This window comes from Gavialis gangeticus, unplaced genomic scaffold (assembly GCF_001723915.1).
Source record: "Gavialis gangeticus isolate Ggan-Ray unplaced genomic scaffold, GavGan_comp1, whole genome shotgun sequence".
NCBI lineage: Eukaryota > Metazoa > Chordata > Crocodylia > Gavialidae > Gavialis > Gavialis gangeticus.
This window is the reverse complement of record NW_017728992.1, coordinates 152,158,549-152,174,744: the sequence shown is the minus strand read 5'-3', so window position 1 is coordinate 152,174,744 and position 16,196 is coordinate 152,158,549. Positions and strand designations below refer to the sequence as shown.

The 16,196-nt window shown below is 41.2% G+C and overlaps 1 protein-coding gene across 3 annotated transcripts in view; it reads right to left on the bottom strand.

Annotated features, from left to right (window-relative positions):
- LRRC69 (leucine rich repeat containing 69) overlaps positions 1-16,196 on the bottom strand; it is a 137,965-nt gene that overhangs the window by 107,112 nt on the left and 14,657 nt on the right. For all 3 annotated transcript variants that reach the window (XM_019527913.1, XM_019527914.1, XM_019527912.1), the window contains exons 2-5: positions 15,305-15,431; positions 8,723-8,795; positions 4,178-4,373; positions 1,013-1,084 (exon numbers count right to left, since the gene is read on the bottom strand). In XM_019527913.1, coding sequence (XP_019383458.1) covers positions 1,013-1,084; positions 4,178-4,373; positions 8,723-8,795; positions 15,305-15,431 — 468 coding nt within the window. The remainder of the gene's footprint in view (positions 1-1,012; positions 1,085-4,177; positions 4,374-8,722; positions 8,796-15,304; positions 15,432-16,196) is intronic.

The following is a 16,196-nucleotide window of genomic DNA, read 5'->3' as shown; positions in this document are numbered from 1 at the left end:
TGTGTTAACTAATATTTCCCACAAGGTGGTTTACATAGAATTTCTGCCATTACCCGCCTGCAATGCTGCTGTCTTCTTTTCAGTACCTGTACAGGAAACATGTCACGGTATTTTTTTTTCTGTCTAAGCTTCAGGCAACTAATTTTTCAAACTTTTTTCTGGAATTTAGAGGTATAACTGTGCCTGTCTGGTCTCGAACACTCGGTCACGTGCCACGTGGCCCTGGATGCTCAGGGGTGTTCACCTGTCTGTCCCTGCTGTCCCACCAAGTGGATGTCTCTCTCCCGAATTTCAGTCCCCAATCTCAGTAGTGACTCAAAATAGCCAAGCTGTTAAAAAGAACATGACCCAGAACATTGATAAAAGTGCACAGTAAAAGACTGTCACCTTGTCCAAAACAAAGAATGCACTGCAGAAACACACAGTTTATTGGTATGTCAGGTTAAAATGTATTTATCAGAGGATACTGAACACAAAAAGACATAAAGATTACATTAAAAATTATGCCATTTGCATGTGGTGTAATTTCCTTTTGACTCTAGCAATGGATTCTTCTTCCTCTTCCCTCATGATCAGTGGTTTAGATGTGGTACTAAATTAACTCAAAAGAATGGCCATGATTTGTATAATACTCCAATCACAACAGTGTGCACACTAGTAAAATTGTGATCAAATATGTGCCTTTTAGAAACAAAAATTCTTCAGCAACTGGAAGGAGACTGACAACTTTGACAAGCACATTTTGATCAACCAGATTGGCTATGTTACTTTTGGTACCTTGAATGGAATATTTACAACACATAAACACTAGTTCACATAAGTTTGCTATCTCCAGTTGGATTCTGCTGGATTTCTATGCAACTCTGCATACTTCTTTTCTTTTTACTCACTGCTCTGTAACATTCATGGTATCAATTTTTGCAAGTTGCATATATTGCCTATACATTTAATCTAATAACTCTACACTAAGAAAACTTTGTTAGTGAACAAATTATAGGAAAATAATACTTACTGCTGTTGGAAACACCCGAATTCTGTTTCCCGCTATGTCTAGAATTCTTAGTTTCCTCAGTTTGCAAAGCCCCTAGGAGTAAATGGGTAGAAAACTATTTGGTAAAAAAGGGCGGGGAAAGACCAGTAAGTTAAACTCCTCATAGATAAGAATGTCATCTCAGAGGTATCAATCAGTGATAAGATTGATGAAGAAAGCCTGAGTTATCTGATTAAAAAAAGAGGAAAACTCAAAATGAATTAGAAAGAAGAAGATAGTGTAAGAGCAATGTTGCAGCCAAGATGATCTTGAAATTATGCAAGAAGCAAGCATGTCTTAGGGTGATAACTTTTATCAAACCAACTATGTAACTGAGCTAAAGTTAGATAAGCTTTTAAATGAGACTGGATGAAGAATACCTTGCATTTGAAAGCTTATCTAATTTAACCCAAAATATATAGTTAGTCCAATAAAAAAATATATTACCATAAGAAATCCTTGCCTCTCAAAGTTGTCATTTCTGTTAACACTAAAAAAATCAATCCTGAGTTATTTTTCAAAATTTCCAAGGACCTTTATCTCCCAATCCTTCTCCACCTTTTTATGAATTAGTTATGGTGCAATACCTACACATGCAGCTAGGACCACAGCACTTTGAACAAAGGTGCTAAAGTGCAGGGCTAGACAGCAGCCATCCCCTGTCACCGTCTAAACATGCATTTCAGCACATGTAATTACTCTGTTGTAGGACAGTACTGTCTCTGACAGTACTATCCTACAGCAGAGTTAATTAATTTACTGCACCCTAATACTGGCACGTGTAGACTTTGACATTTTACTATGGAGCTAATTAGTCAATTCCGCAGTGAAGCATATGTGTAGATACATCCAGTACCTCCTCTTCTCAGTCACAGCCTCTTTTTTTCACTACAAAGGGATCCAGAGTAGTCTGTAAATTCACATTTCTCAGGCTCCTGTGTCCAGTAAACAAAAACTTTTAAATGGAGCACCTGAATCTCTAAAATTACCAATAGGCCCTATCTCCCAATCTCACTCAATTACCATTTCTTAACATAATTACTCAATTACCATGTCTTATTTCTGGTGGAACATGGGATAGAAAGATACATAAGATTTTAGTTTATGCTGTTATTTTTTCAAGTTTTTTCATTGATAAATTAAGTAGTGGTTACAAGCAGCTGCCAAGATATAATGGTATTAACAGCCTTTTCCAACATTTTCTATTATAGCAGGCTTCATAGATGCATTTTGTTTAATCGTACTGACATTTGCAGGTAACAAAGGTAATATACAAATAAAAAATAAACATAGTAAACAAAATAAACAAAGTATCAAATATAAACTTTGCATGTTCAAATCTTATTTTCTTCTCCTTGATGTACATACTGCTGAGCACCCACAGAACAAGCAACAGAACAAGCCTCAGTCAGAATAGCCTACTACAAAAGCTGTATAAATCAGACTTGGTCACAATAGTACGTATGCCATACTCCTAAGACCTGAAGTTGAAGACCATTCACTTATAGTCATAGAAGAAATATAACTTTATTTCTTCTGATTAGTTTAGAATGATATATTTCTCCTTTATCTTTACTTCTAGCTAAAAAGGAACACAAATAAAAGCTGAATACAACTAAACTTAATGTAAGATAAAATTTCTCAATAGGTCCTCATTTAAGGTCAGATTTTCCAAAGGTCTGGGGCTTTGTACATCTGCACATGGTATAAATACATAACTTACTAACTGTGCCAGCACTTACGCATCTGCATATCAGACAGCAAAGCAGCAGTGTCACAAAAGAAAAGTCTCAAAGCAAGGAACCTGATTCAGAATAAAAACTAGAGGCTCTTCCTTCTCCCTAAAAGCTAACTGGAATATGCAAGAGCTCAAGAGTTTTAAGATCAGATATGTAACACATTTTAGATGTTTATTTTAGACTTCACCAAGGCAAACCAAGGCTTCTAATTTTGACTGAGGAAATGTTGTTATATGTTTGGCCATTAAAAGAGGTAGAAAGTTTTGACGATAAAACAGACTACAAAAGTATTTTAAACTTCATTTATTTATGCCAAATCCTTCCTGAAGCAACAGAGCTATGATACATTTCATTAAAGGCCCCATATTTTAAGAAAGCTCACATTATTTATTTGATGTCCAGCATTTCTCAAATTAATTAATAAAATGAACTTACATTAGTTGCTTCCAGTTCTTTATTTGTTCAAACATCAAGTAAAGATTCACAATTAGTGATGTTACTGAATTTTATTTCATAAAATTACTTCAAACCTTTACTTACAGTGTAAGAAGAGAAATTTTAAAATAATATTTCCCAGGGCACTAAGTACCTGCAGTTTCCTTTAACTTTCAGTGAGTTTTCTGATTGCTCAAGCCTCCTGAAAGTCAGGATACTAGTTAGTTACTAGTTAGTTACTAGTTAACAGGTTTTAAAGTATAGATCTCTTGCTTGATTTTCTAAAATTAACAGAAAGAAAGTTTTCATAAATGGCCTCTCAGTCTCTATACTCACAAAAATTAAATCAATACATACACGTGGCATGAACGTAACTTACCAATTTTGCCAGCACTTGCAAAGCAAAAATTTTATGGCTACATGGAGACATCATATGATAAATTAGGGTGTGTATTTACAGTGTGAATTACTCTGCAGTAACTACCCATGTGGCTAGTCTGAACCCATAGTTAAAGTCAGGTAACTTATCTTGCTTCATAAATGGGACACCTCACATGTACTACAGCATAAGACTGTGCACATTGATAGCTACCATCAAGTAGCTAATATGTAGCAAATTTATGTCCTAGCCTGCCTTGTGGTAAATTGTTTATGTTGCCATACCTAAAGACAGACAGGATAGGTGCCTGTGCTTAGAAAAGGTGGGCCCCTACTTGTCCATTTTAGGCTTTGTTCCTATTTGCAAAGATTAATAAATTAGTTTTAAATTTCTATTTTCAAAATGTCCTCAAGAAAACAGTATTTAAATAAACATCTTTGAGAGTGAAATTATCAAACGTGTTTTAGTGATTGTAGGCATGCATTGTTAAGGTATTTTGGAAAACACACACCATTAAAGATTTGTTATTCAAATGTTTGCTTAAAATATGTACATTAATTGAAAGACAAAGTATGTTAGCGCAGGATTACTCACATCTGGAAGAACCTCTATCTGGTTTCTTGACAAGCACAGCATCCTGAGGTTTGTCATGTATCCAATCTCTTCAGGTACCGTGATAAGACAGTTGTAGGACAGATGGAGTTCAGAAAGCTTTTCCAGGGAACATAGCTCTTTGGGAATACTTCCTATTTGATTATTATTTAAACTCATGTATTCCAGATTTTCTAATCTGTAAAATGAATAAAGTATTTTGTTGTACAGACTTAATATAACCTGCAGTACAGGGAATAACTGAAACTTTTATTGAAAAGTTTCCTATACAGGGATGTGTTCTATTTTTCATGACATACCTGTTTAAATATATTTATATGAAACATATGGTGGGCAGTTGTTAAGGGATTTAAGTCTATTATAAAGTATTCATATGATATGTAAATAGCAATTAATCATAACTTGTCTGACTGCTTTTATTACAGACTCTCAAAACAAAGGATTTGGCTGGGTGTGGGTACTTTTTGGAGCCATTTAAAGCAGACAGAAAATGCCTTCTGAATTCCAAATATTACATATATAATAAGATTGCACGTAGATGGCTTATAGACAGAACAGATTTCGTCCTACATGTCAGGGTGGGTCAGAAAATGCAAAAAATGGGGAGAAATGAAAATCAAATGAAAATGCAAGAATGAAATAATGTTTATTTTTAAATAGTTTGTTCTGAAGTAGATCTTAATATTTTTCCAAAAGGAAAATATCTTGGGCCATACTCAACAAGGAAATCAGCAAAATAACAGAGATAAGAGGTGTAACAGGCACAGCGGATGAGAATAGCTGGTGACTGCAAAAGTTGGTAAAGGTTACCATCGCAAATTTGTTCATTCTAATTTTGTTTTTGCTCTTGCTGAATGTACTGGAGCTTTTTCACATTTTTCTCAATGCTGCTAAGACAATTTTGATGTGCTTATTTTTCTGTTCAAAACGCACTGAAAATAATTTAGAATGTCACTAAGAAAAAGCACCTTTACCCAACTATGGAAAAGAGAAGTTAAACTTCCAGGTCAGAAAATCTTGACTAATTAAAGGGAAGGAGGGCTTCTTCCTCCAAAGAATTTCTGGATAGGAACAGATGCCCTATTCTGGAACTAAGGAAACTTCCATTTTCCCCAGAAATGTAAGAGCTGAGGTAGTACACTACCTGCTGGGTCCTTGGGCACAATTTCTAGATGGGGTGAAGATGACTACATGTGCAATCTACACCAGCCAACCACTCTGCAAGTAGAAAGGATCAGGGGGTGGTGATGCCTGGAAGAGCCACTTGAACTAAAAAAGACTGCCATACAAACCATGCTCATTTACCGCCCCCATCAGTGTATGGGAATCCTCTGTCAATGAACATGGGGTGGTAGATGGTTGGACAGCAGATGGCTGGGGTTGCATTAGCATGGCCTCAGCATCTGTGGACTCAAGATTCTCTGAGCTCACCTCAGAAAACCAAAATGACAGCTTGGGCTCCTAAAATCTGTGAAGTTCCTAACCCTTCAGAACTTTCTTGCCCTTAGGCTTGCCTGCACTACTAATATGTTCCTTGTCCAGGTCATGTCCACAATGAACCATAAACCGTGATTCAATGCATCATGAAATACGACTGTATTGTGACTCATCCTGAGACAGGATCATTCTAAATTCTTTGTAGAAAGAGCACATAGTATGGTTGACACCCATGTGGAAGCTCATAAACCTAGGTATCTTGTACCACCACCTGGAATTCCTTGGCTTTGTGCCCTGCACTGCTGCTCGTTCTGCTGGGGTCCCCTAGCAGCCAACAGCACAGTGATGGCATCAAAATCATCCTGGCCACATTGGCTTTCTTGAAGTGTTTGCTGTACTTTTGCCTTCCTTTCCAGAATGCAAATGAGAACCTTCTCCTGGCTCCAGTTACTAGCAGCGCAGGCTGCAGTGGAAGCGCTGCTGAAGGCAGTGGGTAGTGAAGTTATGAAATTAAAAAGATGGAAGGTCTTGGATACATGTTCAAAATAGGATCTAAACCCCTACAGAAATGTTCCTGGATCAAACAGGAATTCTCTGTAGTACTACATTTGATGAAACAGGAATTCTTTGTAGCACCCTGTAGCACCATATATAACGTCTGAATAGTTACATATAACGTTACAGCCGGGGTGGAAAATTATTTGGGCACTGGGCCACATAGGTTATTTTGGTGAGCTGTCGTGGGCCAGGTCAGCACCCAGTCCCCCGCCATGCAACAACTCACCAAAACTCCTTATGTGGAATGGGGCCCTAGGAAGTGTTGTTCAGGAGCAGGAGGGGCAGGCAAGGCTGGGATCACAGGGAAGGTTTGCAAGGTGGTGACAGTGTGGGGCCAGGGCTGGGGCAGGGTCAGAGACGCAATCCACTGCCAGCACGCCCCTGCAGCGGACATGGGTACCACAGCCAGAGGTGTGCAGGAAGTGGACTGCACCCTGCCCTGCCCTGCCCCAGCCCTGTGCCCAAGATTCTGGCCCCAGCACCAGATGCAGCTTTCTACCCACCTGCACATCCTGTCCGTGTGGCTCCCAGGAGTTGTATCCAGTACCAAGACTAGAATCTTGAAGCAGTGACAGTGCAGGGTTGGGCATAGCTGGAAGCCACTGCTGGGCCTCACTGGGAGGCTTCAGCGCCTATAAAGGGGAGAGGAGGGCTGTGAGCCCCATGGAGGAGGCTTGGGAGGAACTTAGCCTCCCTCTTCCCTCCCCTCACCTGGCAGTGCACAGCTCGGGGAAGAAGAAGGATGCACCCAGCAGTCACCCTACACCCTGACACTTGCAGCAGCCAGGACTGGGCTGGGGTGAGGGGAGGAAAGTGATGCTGGGATCACCTGCCCTGTGCCAGCCTGCAGCTCACCCTAGGATGCCCGCAAGGTGGTGGCAGCCCACAGCCCTGCCAGCTCACTGTGGGGTGGAGCAGTGCAGGGGCAGTGGCAGAAGCCTTGGTGAGGGCGCTTCATCTGGGACCAGGGTTGAGGGCTGATCTCCACAAAGACCAGTCCCTGCCCAGCTGCCCACCGTCTCCATGGAGATTGGCCCCTGGCTCTGGTCTTGGACACAGCAGCCTCACTGGGGCTCCTGCCACTTCCCCTGCACCACTCTGCTCCACCCGACACTGACCCAGTCAGGCTGGGGGCTGCTGTTAACATCCAGGCATTGTGGGACAAGCTGTGGGCTGGCATGGGATGGGGTGCCCCAGCACCATGCATAGGGGCCAAGGGACCCGCTGCAGGCCAGGCAAAAATCACTCCACTGGCCAGATCTGGCCTGCAGGCCGTATTTTGCCCACGCATGCATTAGGTCTCTTGCTGTACCAGAAACCCAGAGTACAGAGCTCAGAGCCCAGTTAGGACTGTGGACTGCAGCTCTGCTCACTGCAGCAGCAGACACCAGTGCCCATTGGTCAGTGACAGGCTGTTGAGTTGCTCTTCCCTGGTGGCAGCGCAGAGGAGCAAATCCCTGTTGGCCCCTAGTTAGAGTATGCCTTCATGGCAACTTTGCAGTGCTGTAGTTAGGGAGCTCTGAACCCCCTTATATATAGCACTATATTTTGTAGGGCTACAAATGCACATCTGTCCACAGCCAGAGTGGCCACTTCAGAAAAGACACAAAACAAATACAAATACTACTGGGTAAAAACAGTTAAACTGGGGAAGGACTGTGGATACCCTGTTCCAAATATTTTCTGCATTGATATGATTTTAGCCCCTCACCTGTCCATGGCTTTTTAAAACCAGTAACAGACCACTTCTGGTGCCTTCCCTCATGGGTAGGGTTAAGGGAAAGAAGATGGGAGAGGTTGAATCTTCTGAGCAATAACCTTTTCAAGAGAAGGGGTTTTGCTTCCCCATACATTTTACATCACCTAAAGCAAGAGGGCACAGCCATAGTACCAATAATGATTTTTAATTTCACAAATTCAAGTTTTGCAATGAAGTTTACAACTTTACATTGCAAAATATTTGGGGGAAAAATGTGTTCTAAAAGGACTTTGTGATAAAATGTAAAAAGAAATGTTGTTATTGTACCTCAGTTCATTCCATACAGCACAGCAGTTACATCTGTGGTACTCAAAGTAAATAGTTTAGATGTTCTAGTTCAGCATATATTAAAAGATAATACACAAACATCAACATACTCAAAGACAACATTAAAAAGATTGGTTCTTGAACTCTAAGAGCTGGATCACAACTGTTGTTCTCAACCTTTAAGTGTTTCCAATTATATATTCATCCACAGGAATGAAAAGACCTCATCCCACATTCCTTTCAACAAAGGTATAAAAAAGACAACCTGACTGTGAGAGAGAAAAATTAAAAGAAAATAGTGCAGTGCTTTAAAAAAATGAGTCAAAAAATTACAATTTCATTTCTTGCTGCTCAGCTATATAGTAAAAAGTCATAAAGCTTCCTCAGCAATTAGAAGTAGTAGTTTGTCACAATGATGATCAGGTAAATAATACATACAAACCAAATACATTGTACATTAATATAATTTGTACAGCTTTGAGAAATTCGTTCATAATCAAAATTACCTGTGTATTTCTGGAGGAAGATATTTAAGCCTGTTGTTGTTCAAATTCAGAAGCGTCAGTTTTTCTAATCCATCTGTTAAGAAACACATCCTTAATCCAAAAAACACACAATTTATATTCTCTGTGGACCGGAATGTTTATCTTCACACTTTCTCTTTCTCTCTCTCACAAACACCATCATAATTACCCTCATTTAGGAGGATAACATTTTACACTCTACTTTCCTAACAGTGTCTAGAAGATTGTATGAAAGCCAGGGATTTTTAACAGATGAATTTTCCCTTAAAACATTAGGTCTGTAGACTACTTCTTCAACATACTTTCTTAAATGTTTACAAATTCAGATTCTCTAAATTAAAGTACAGAACCCACAACAACCATCGTACAGACATGCTGAAGTCACTGGGAGCCTTGCCTACATAAGAACTGCAGTATTCTAAAATTGTGTTATGATCCGTGAATGCTACAGCTGTATATGTAGTTTATTGTATGTTATTTCTGTTGACAGAAAAGCATGCTAATAAATTTATCTTGATTCTGGTAGTCATATAGTACGCTGACTTGGGGATGCAATTAATACTTGCGCTGACCCCCAGTTTTAATCTTTTTTTTTGTTGCTTTGCTATCTAGTTGTTAGAGGCTGACATTCATTCGACTCTTGACACAGACTGGAGTGAAAACTTACGCTTTACACAAATTTTTTACTATCCTTGCTCTTGAGCTATGCCATTTTCTGAGACTGTGAAGAAGCTGAAATGGTTCAGATTTTATTCTGAATGTTTTGCTCAGGTCTTTCTTCAAAGATTCATGGCTTATAACAAAAAGAGAGACCATTGTGATTCATTTAGTCTGACCTTCTGAATAATACAGAGCACAGGACCTGCATGAATTATAGTTTTAACTAAAGTTCTCAAACTGTGGGTCGCAACCCCCAAGGAGTCGCCAGCACATTAAAAGGGGGCCGCAAACTTCCCAGGGGGTACACGTGGTGGTGCAGGGAAGTGGGGTGCAGCGGCACGGAGTGGTGGATGGCAGTACCAGCTGCTGCATGCAGGCTCCCTGCTGCCACCATCCAGCACTTGGGGTCACAGTATCACAAACTTTGAGAACCCCTGAACTAAAGTATTTTCAAAATTGGGAAACTATCCAATCTTGAGTTTAAAATTTCCAGTAATGGAACTGTTTCCTACAATTATTTTGTTTCTGTTAAAAAAATTGTGCCTTTAGTCTCAAATCCTAGTTATGGGATCTTTTCAGTCCTAAACTGCACAGCCCTCAAGGGCAGATTAAATCATACTTTAACCTTTTCTTTTATAGCCTAAATCAGTTCAAGTCTTGTGTCTTTCACTCTTCCAAAGCATTTCTTCCAATTTAAAATAATTTTCCTAGCTATTCTCTTTTCCATTTTTTTAAATTACTTTTTTACTTAAAAATACTGGGTAAAATTCAACTCCTCAGCAAGTAGGCAGTGCCAATTACCTTGACTTTACTTGCACCACTGAAGAATATTTTGTGAATATTCAATATTAAATTAGCCAGTGGAATGTCAAAAGACATTCCTGATAAGAGTTTCCAAACCCTTACTAGGTATTATGCTAAATTTCTTTATTGTGCTTATTATTATTTTCTTTTATTTTTTTCACATTCAACAGATTCATAAGAAATGTTACATATAACTGGCTTACATACCACTGTGATAAGTATACTGAAAAAACCTAAAGTGAAATATTCAAACAAAAATCCAAGATCAATTTGTTCACACTTAATTTTACTATTTGGCAAGTTAGAATCCTGTGATTATATTCACTATCACCTCCACAAGCTACAAGCATCTTACTAATTATGCTTCCTAACACTACTTTTATATGTATAAAGGACTCATTAGTATGGCACGTAACTAAAGATCAGTGTTTTTGACAGATTTGAGGATAATAAATCGCTGAAACAGCACAATGTCTGCATTTCTCTAGACTGGAGGATTCTGCCCCACCACAAACTGGTACAGCCTGTGATGAACGTACAGACATTCCACATCAGGGCTAGAGACAGAAGTTACACATAAATTGGCTTAGGTAATCAGAAACTGGTTTAAACCTGTAACAGAACAAGAGTTCAGTGCACATAAACCAGTTTCAAAATCGCTGAAACTGGTTTAAGATAAACCTGGTTGAATGTAGTATCAGACTTAACTGATGTGGGTCAAAACAGTTTAAGAAACTTCTGTCCCAGACCCCTTCCTGGTTCAAGTTAAATCATAGTCCCCAAGCATCCCAGCATGCTTTATAGCCGTGGGCTGGGCTGTAGAGACTGCTCCAGCAGAGAAGGGTTGTGGGCTGGGGGGTGGGGGGGCAGGCAGGGCAGGGACTGCCCCCCCCAGCAAACCCCAGCTGGGGTCTGGGGCCAGGGAGGAGGGTTAAACCCATCTTCCCCTGAGTACAGGGATGCCCTGTTCTGCTAAACTTACTGTTGGCTGTGACTGTGGGCAGGAAGAGGAACTGATGAGCAACCCTGCAGAATCCTGCTGCTGTGATTCTAGACTGCAAATCCCAGAGACCTCAGGGGGAAAAGGAAGAGGAAGGAAATGCCCATGCTGACTACGTGCCAGAGCCATGCTCTTGTACCCCCCAGCTTTGGGCCTGAACCACTGCATGTGGCTGTATTTCCTGAATCAAAACTGAACGTCTATTCATTTGTTAGTCAATTTAATCTTTGCATCTTAAACTAACCTGCAAAGACTAAATCGATTCAGCCTCAGGCTTTTTGACTGTCTGTACTTAGCCAAGAGGGCCGTGTGTAGATGAAACGAGAGGTGTGTGTGCACAACACTTTAAAGCAGGCTAAATGCTTTTTCACCACTTTAATGGTGTCAGTGTTTGCACACCTCAGTGGCATACTGCGCATTAATTCTAGCTGCTGTAGGAAATTCAGTGATGTAATGCACTTTAAATGACTTGGGGCACAGCAAACTAAAACTTCTTCGAGAAGTTTTAGTTTGCTGCCCTACAGTCTTGGAGTGAAGCACCAGGCTCCATGCAGCTCCGCAGCTCGATAGGAAGCCCTGCAGGCAGCCTGTCAGCAGCCCAAGAAAGCAGGCTCTGCCCAAGAAAAGCAGCAAGCCTGATCTCCACCCCCAGAGCCTGCCTGCCTGCCTGAGCTGCATGGGGACCCAGTGCTTCCCTCCATGGCTGCAGTGCCACCTGGGACCACCCGAGCCGGGTGTCACCTGAGGGATGGACTCCACTGCCGCGGAGGGAAGCACCAGCAGCCCCACCCCCGCAGCCCAGGGACTGTTCTGCCTCCCCTTCCCACTGTAGAGGCAAGTAAGTCAGCAAGGTGTGTGCATGACACGGGGGTTTAATCAGCCCTAAATCGAAGTAGCGTTTTATAAAACCCAACGCTTCAATTTAAGGCCCCTGTTTTGTCTACACGTGCCCCAGGACTATAGAAGAAGGTAATCATGGGGAGTTTGAAAGGAAGGCACACATATAGTAAGGATTGATTTTTAAAGGAAAACTGGAGATTCAGGAGTTAAAAACAAGGTAGGAAAAAAATGGAGACAGGAAGAAAGGAAATAATAGGAAATGTACATATTTATATAGCACTTTCCATCCCCAGCGCATCTATATTCAAGAAACCTTTCACACACAACCTTGAGCTATTGTCACTTCTGGGACTGACTGTAGCAGCTGTTTAACAGTACAAAACACTTTAGAGTACACAGTAAAATAAACAAAGAAGATAATTAGAGAATAAGCATACTGTAATTTCTCCATGTACCCCATGTAAGTGCATAGCCTTCAGACTAAGGAAAATGCATGCATAAATATGGAGCATGCATTTATCCAAATTTAAAATCCAGTCAATGATATGGTATTAACAGCTCTAAAACTGACTGGCTGCTCCATTTCCAGGCTTCTGATAGCAGCTCCCACAGTAATAATTAAAAACTCTGAAAAGAATCAGTTTCAAGGCTACCAGTGTTACAGCACAGACAGCTTTCAAATAATTTTTGCTATGGATTCAGGGGGCTGCAGCTGCACCCCATTTTGACTGTGCAGCATATGCACAGTAAGCTCACTAGCTTCTTTGGCACAGCTCCAGAATCCAGGGAATGAACACCATGGCTTCCCTCCATCCCTGTTTTTTCCCTGCCATCAAATTTCATAGAATCATAGAAGTAGGATCGGAAGGGACCTTACAGATCTTCAAGTTCGACCCCCTGCCTGGGCAGGAGAAAAAACTGGGCTCAAATGATCCCAGCTAGGTAGGCATCAAGCCTCCTCTTAAAGACCCCCAGGGTAGGAGTCAGCACCACTTCCCTTGGAAGTTGGTTCCAGATCCTAGCTGCCCTGACTGTGAAGTAGTTCTTACGGAGAACTACTATTTGGCAGCAGGCAAAGGGGTGAGTGACTCAGTGGGAGTAGCAGCAGCACCAGTGTTCACCACCTAAGCTCTGGTGCCATCCCAAAGCAACTGAAGCTGCTCTGATAAATGGATGAGTTCAGAGTATGGCATAACCAAAGGGTGAGGGGGAGAGGTGGAGCCACACACTCCTCATACCTCCCCCTGGATCTGTGCATGCACAGCACTGTCAGTGATGTGATATTAAAAGCCTCAAAACTGTCTGTTTCCCCCTATTCTCAAAGTTTTTAATAGTAACTATCAAGGCGACTACGAAGTAGACAGATACAGTTTGCATTTACTTAACCAGAACAGTATTGAGTTTCAAAACAGACAACAGAGCTAAAAGCTACTGAGCACTTAAGGTGCTTACTATCTTAACGGATAAGCAGAAACCTGGAGTTCACTAGTGCAAGTAGCAAACAACAAATTTGGACTGGCAATGTCTTGTACAGTTAAGCAAATTCTGCACTGATCCAGTATGCATAAGTGGAGTACAGTACAGTACACTGGAGTACAGTAAAAATGCTGAAATAGTAATTGCATATCAAGCTGGGGGAATGGCTTAACCTACCACCTCATGTAGAGTATAGTGCATTTTAGAAAAATTTACCTTCCTACAGTCTTGGGCACACAACATACAAACAGACATGCATATGTACATTGCTGCAGGACGAGATTAAGGAGGGATGTGGCAGAGCAGTCACACCTCCCTTCTGCCACTATTGTCTCCAGCTGAGCCCAACACCCTGCACAGCCTCACCCTACAGCTGGAGCCCCTGGGCTGGCATGGCACACTGGGAGCTTAGCAGGGTGCAGGCACACAAAGGAGGGGACCCACCCTCTGCTACCACTGATCTGGGCATGGGGAGGAGCCCCAGAGCCACCCCTGCTCTGCTCCAGGTGCAGACTGAGACTGCACAGGATGCTGGGCTTGGCCAGGGAAAGTACCTATTCCTTTTCCACCTCTCCCCTGGTCCCCACTACATCCCCCTCCTCTTGCCTTTCATACTGTTTCCAGAGCTGCTTCTGTCCTACTCTAGCCAGACTCCAGTAAGCAGCTACTTATTGTTCCAGGCTTGGCCAGGGACAGCCATGGAGGCAGTTTCCTCCTTCCTGCATCTACTCCCAGCCAGGAGGGGGATAATCTGGGAGGGGCAAGTGGGAAGCCCAGCTACTGCCACCACTGTCCCCAGCAGAGTCTGGTACCCTGTGCAGCGGCTCCCCACAGCCAACCTTCCCATCAGCTCCAATGAAGTAAGAAGAGTGGCTCTGGGGCTTCCTACATGCCCAGGTCAGCCAGGGACTATGGCAGTGGGGGCAGTTTTCCCCTTCCTGCATCTGTTTCCTGCCCCACCCCGTAGAGTCCCCTGCTGGCTTGAGGACTCCAACCACACTTGTCTCCATCCTCCACCATGGTCTGAAAGGCAGAGTGTTGTACCCCTCTTTACTAAATCTGAGATCCTCCCCTGCTCCTGTATACTTCATATCAGTTTGGTACACTGATGCAAACTGCACTGCTGTTCAGAATGAACTGAAATCCAACTTTTCCAGTGCAACTGCACACAGCTTATGCTGTCAGTGTCTCAGCACTAAGTGGTGGGGAAGCAGGTAAAATATCCTATTTGCTTTCAGCAAATAACTACCCCAGAATAAACTGTGGGTACATGACACTAACAGTGATGTAGTTTCCCCCTGATTTTTCCCGGGAAATTCTAGGTCAGATTTAAGTGAGTTCACACAAGTATAAGTATGTCATATGTCCGGGGCCTATGAAGCATCAAGCGCAGGCAACTGTTCAAACAATAACACCGAAAAGTGAAGGGTCACTAATTCTGTCCAAGCTAGCAAATCCTGTGTGTCCAAAGCATTCCTCTGGTGTTAACTGGAATTCAGTTAGATTGCTCCTAATACCTACAGTTGCCAATGGGCAAATAAATAAGTTGGTGAAGTATTTTAAAAACCCCACCTACATACAAATTGTTAACAGGTAACTTTTTCGTTCAAACATTAGGGTTTCCAAGAACAGTATAATAAAAAGTTTATTCCAACGTGGAAAAAAATACATTGTTTACCAAACAACACTATTCAGACTGAAAATTTTAAACATAAACTATTAAATTGTTAAATATTTTAAGTTTAAATATTTAAATAGCTTGCTTTGATTTGACATCAACTTACCAAATATTGTGGGTGATATGGTAGCAATTTTATTTCCAAATAAGTGAAGCTTCTGTAGTGAATTGAGAAACTTCAGCTGTTCTGGAACTTCCTCAAAGATATTGTTTCCCAAGTTTAGTTCTATCAACTATAAAAAGAGGTTATAAACAAATAACCATCTAGCTTGCTTCTACCTCACAACAAAAAGGCAGCAAATACAAGCTAACCAAGTTTTAAAACATAGATATTACTGGGAAATTCAGAATTTAGAAATTTCCCTTCTATTCCTTCTAAACTACAAAAAAAAAATCTGACACACGCATACCCCAACATTAACAGAATTTCATGTATGGGAGATTAGATTTAGGAAAGTTCCATTTTATTTTTCTACAGCATTAAAAATAAAGAAGCTAATTCATTACCAGAGACGTATATAATAAAACAATACCTCCAAGGAAAAGAGCTGGATTCTGCACATTTATCCAACATTAAGGCACAGCTGTAACCCCTATGACTTGGATAGTTACTTGTGTAACCTGAAGTTTTAACCTGGAATTTAAGTAACTTCTGGAGGGATCTATTCCAAGAACTGCTGTAGTGGGTTCAGTACACATGCATATATGTGCACACTCCCAAAGAAAACAACTCCATGCCAATATAGAAAACCTCACACAGGTTTATATGAATATTTACATATTAATTATATCCAAATCCCAGAGGCTACTAAAGATAAATCCAAGCATAGAAGACAAAGAGCTTTCCAGAATCTCATTTCCAATGGCCTGCCTCTAAACCTCCCCAGCTGATACTGTAAGATAAGAATCACTTCAAACCCTGCTCTCTCTGCATAGAATTAAACACCTTTTAAGTTATGGAAAAATGCACATAACATTTCTTGACACAGTTACAGTGG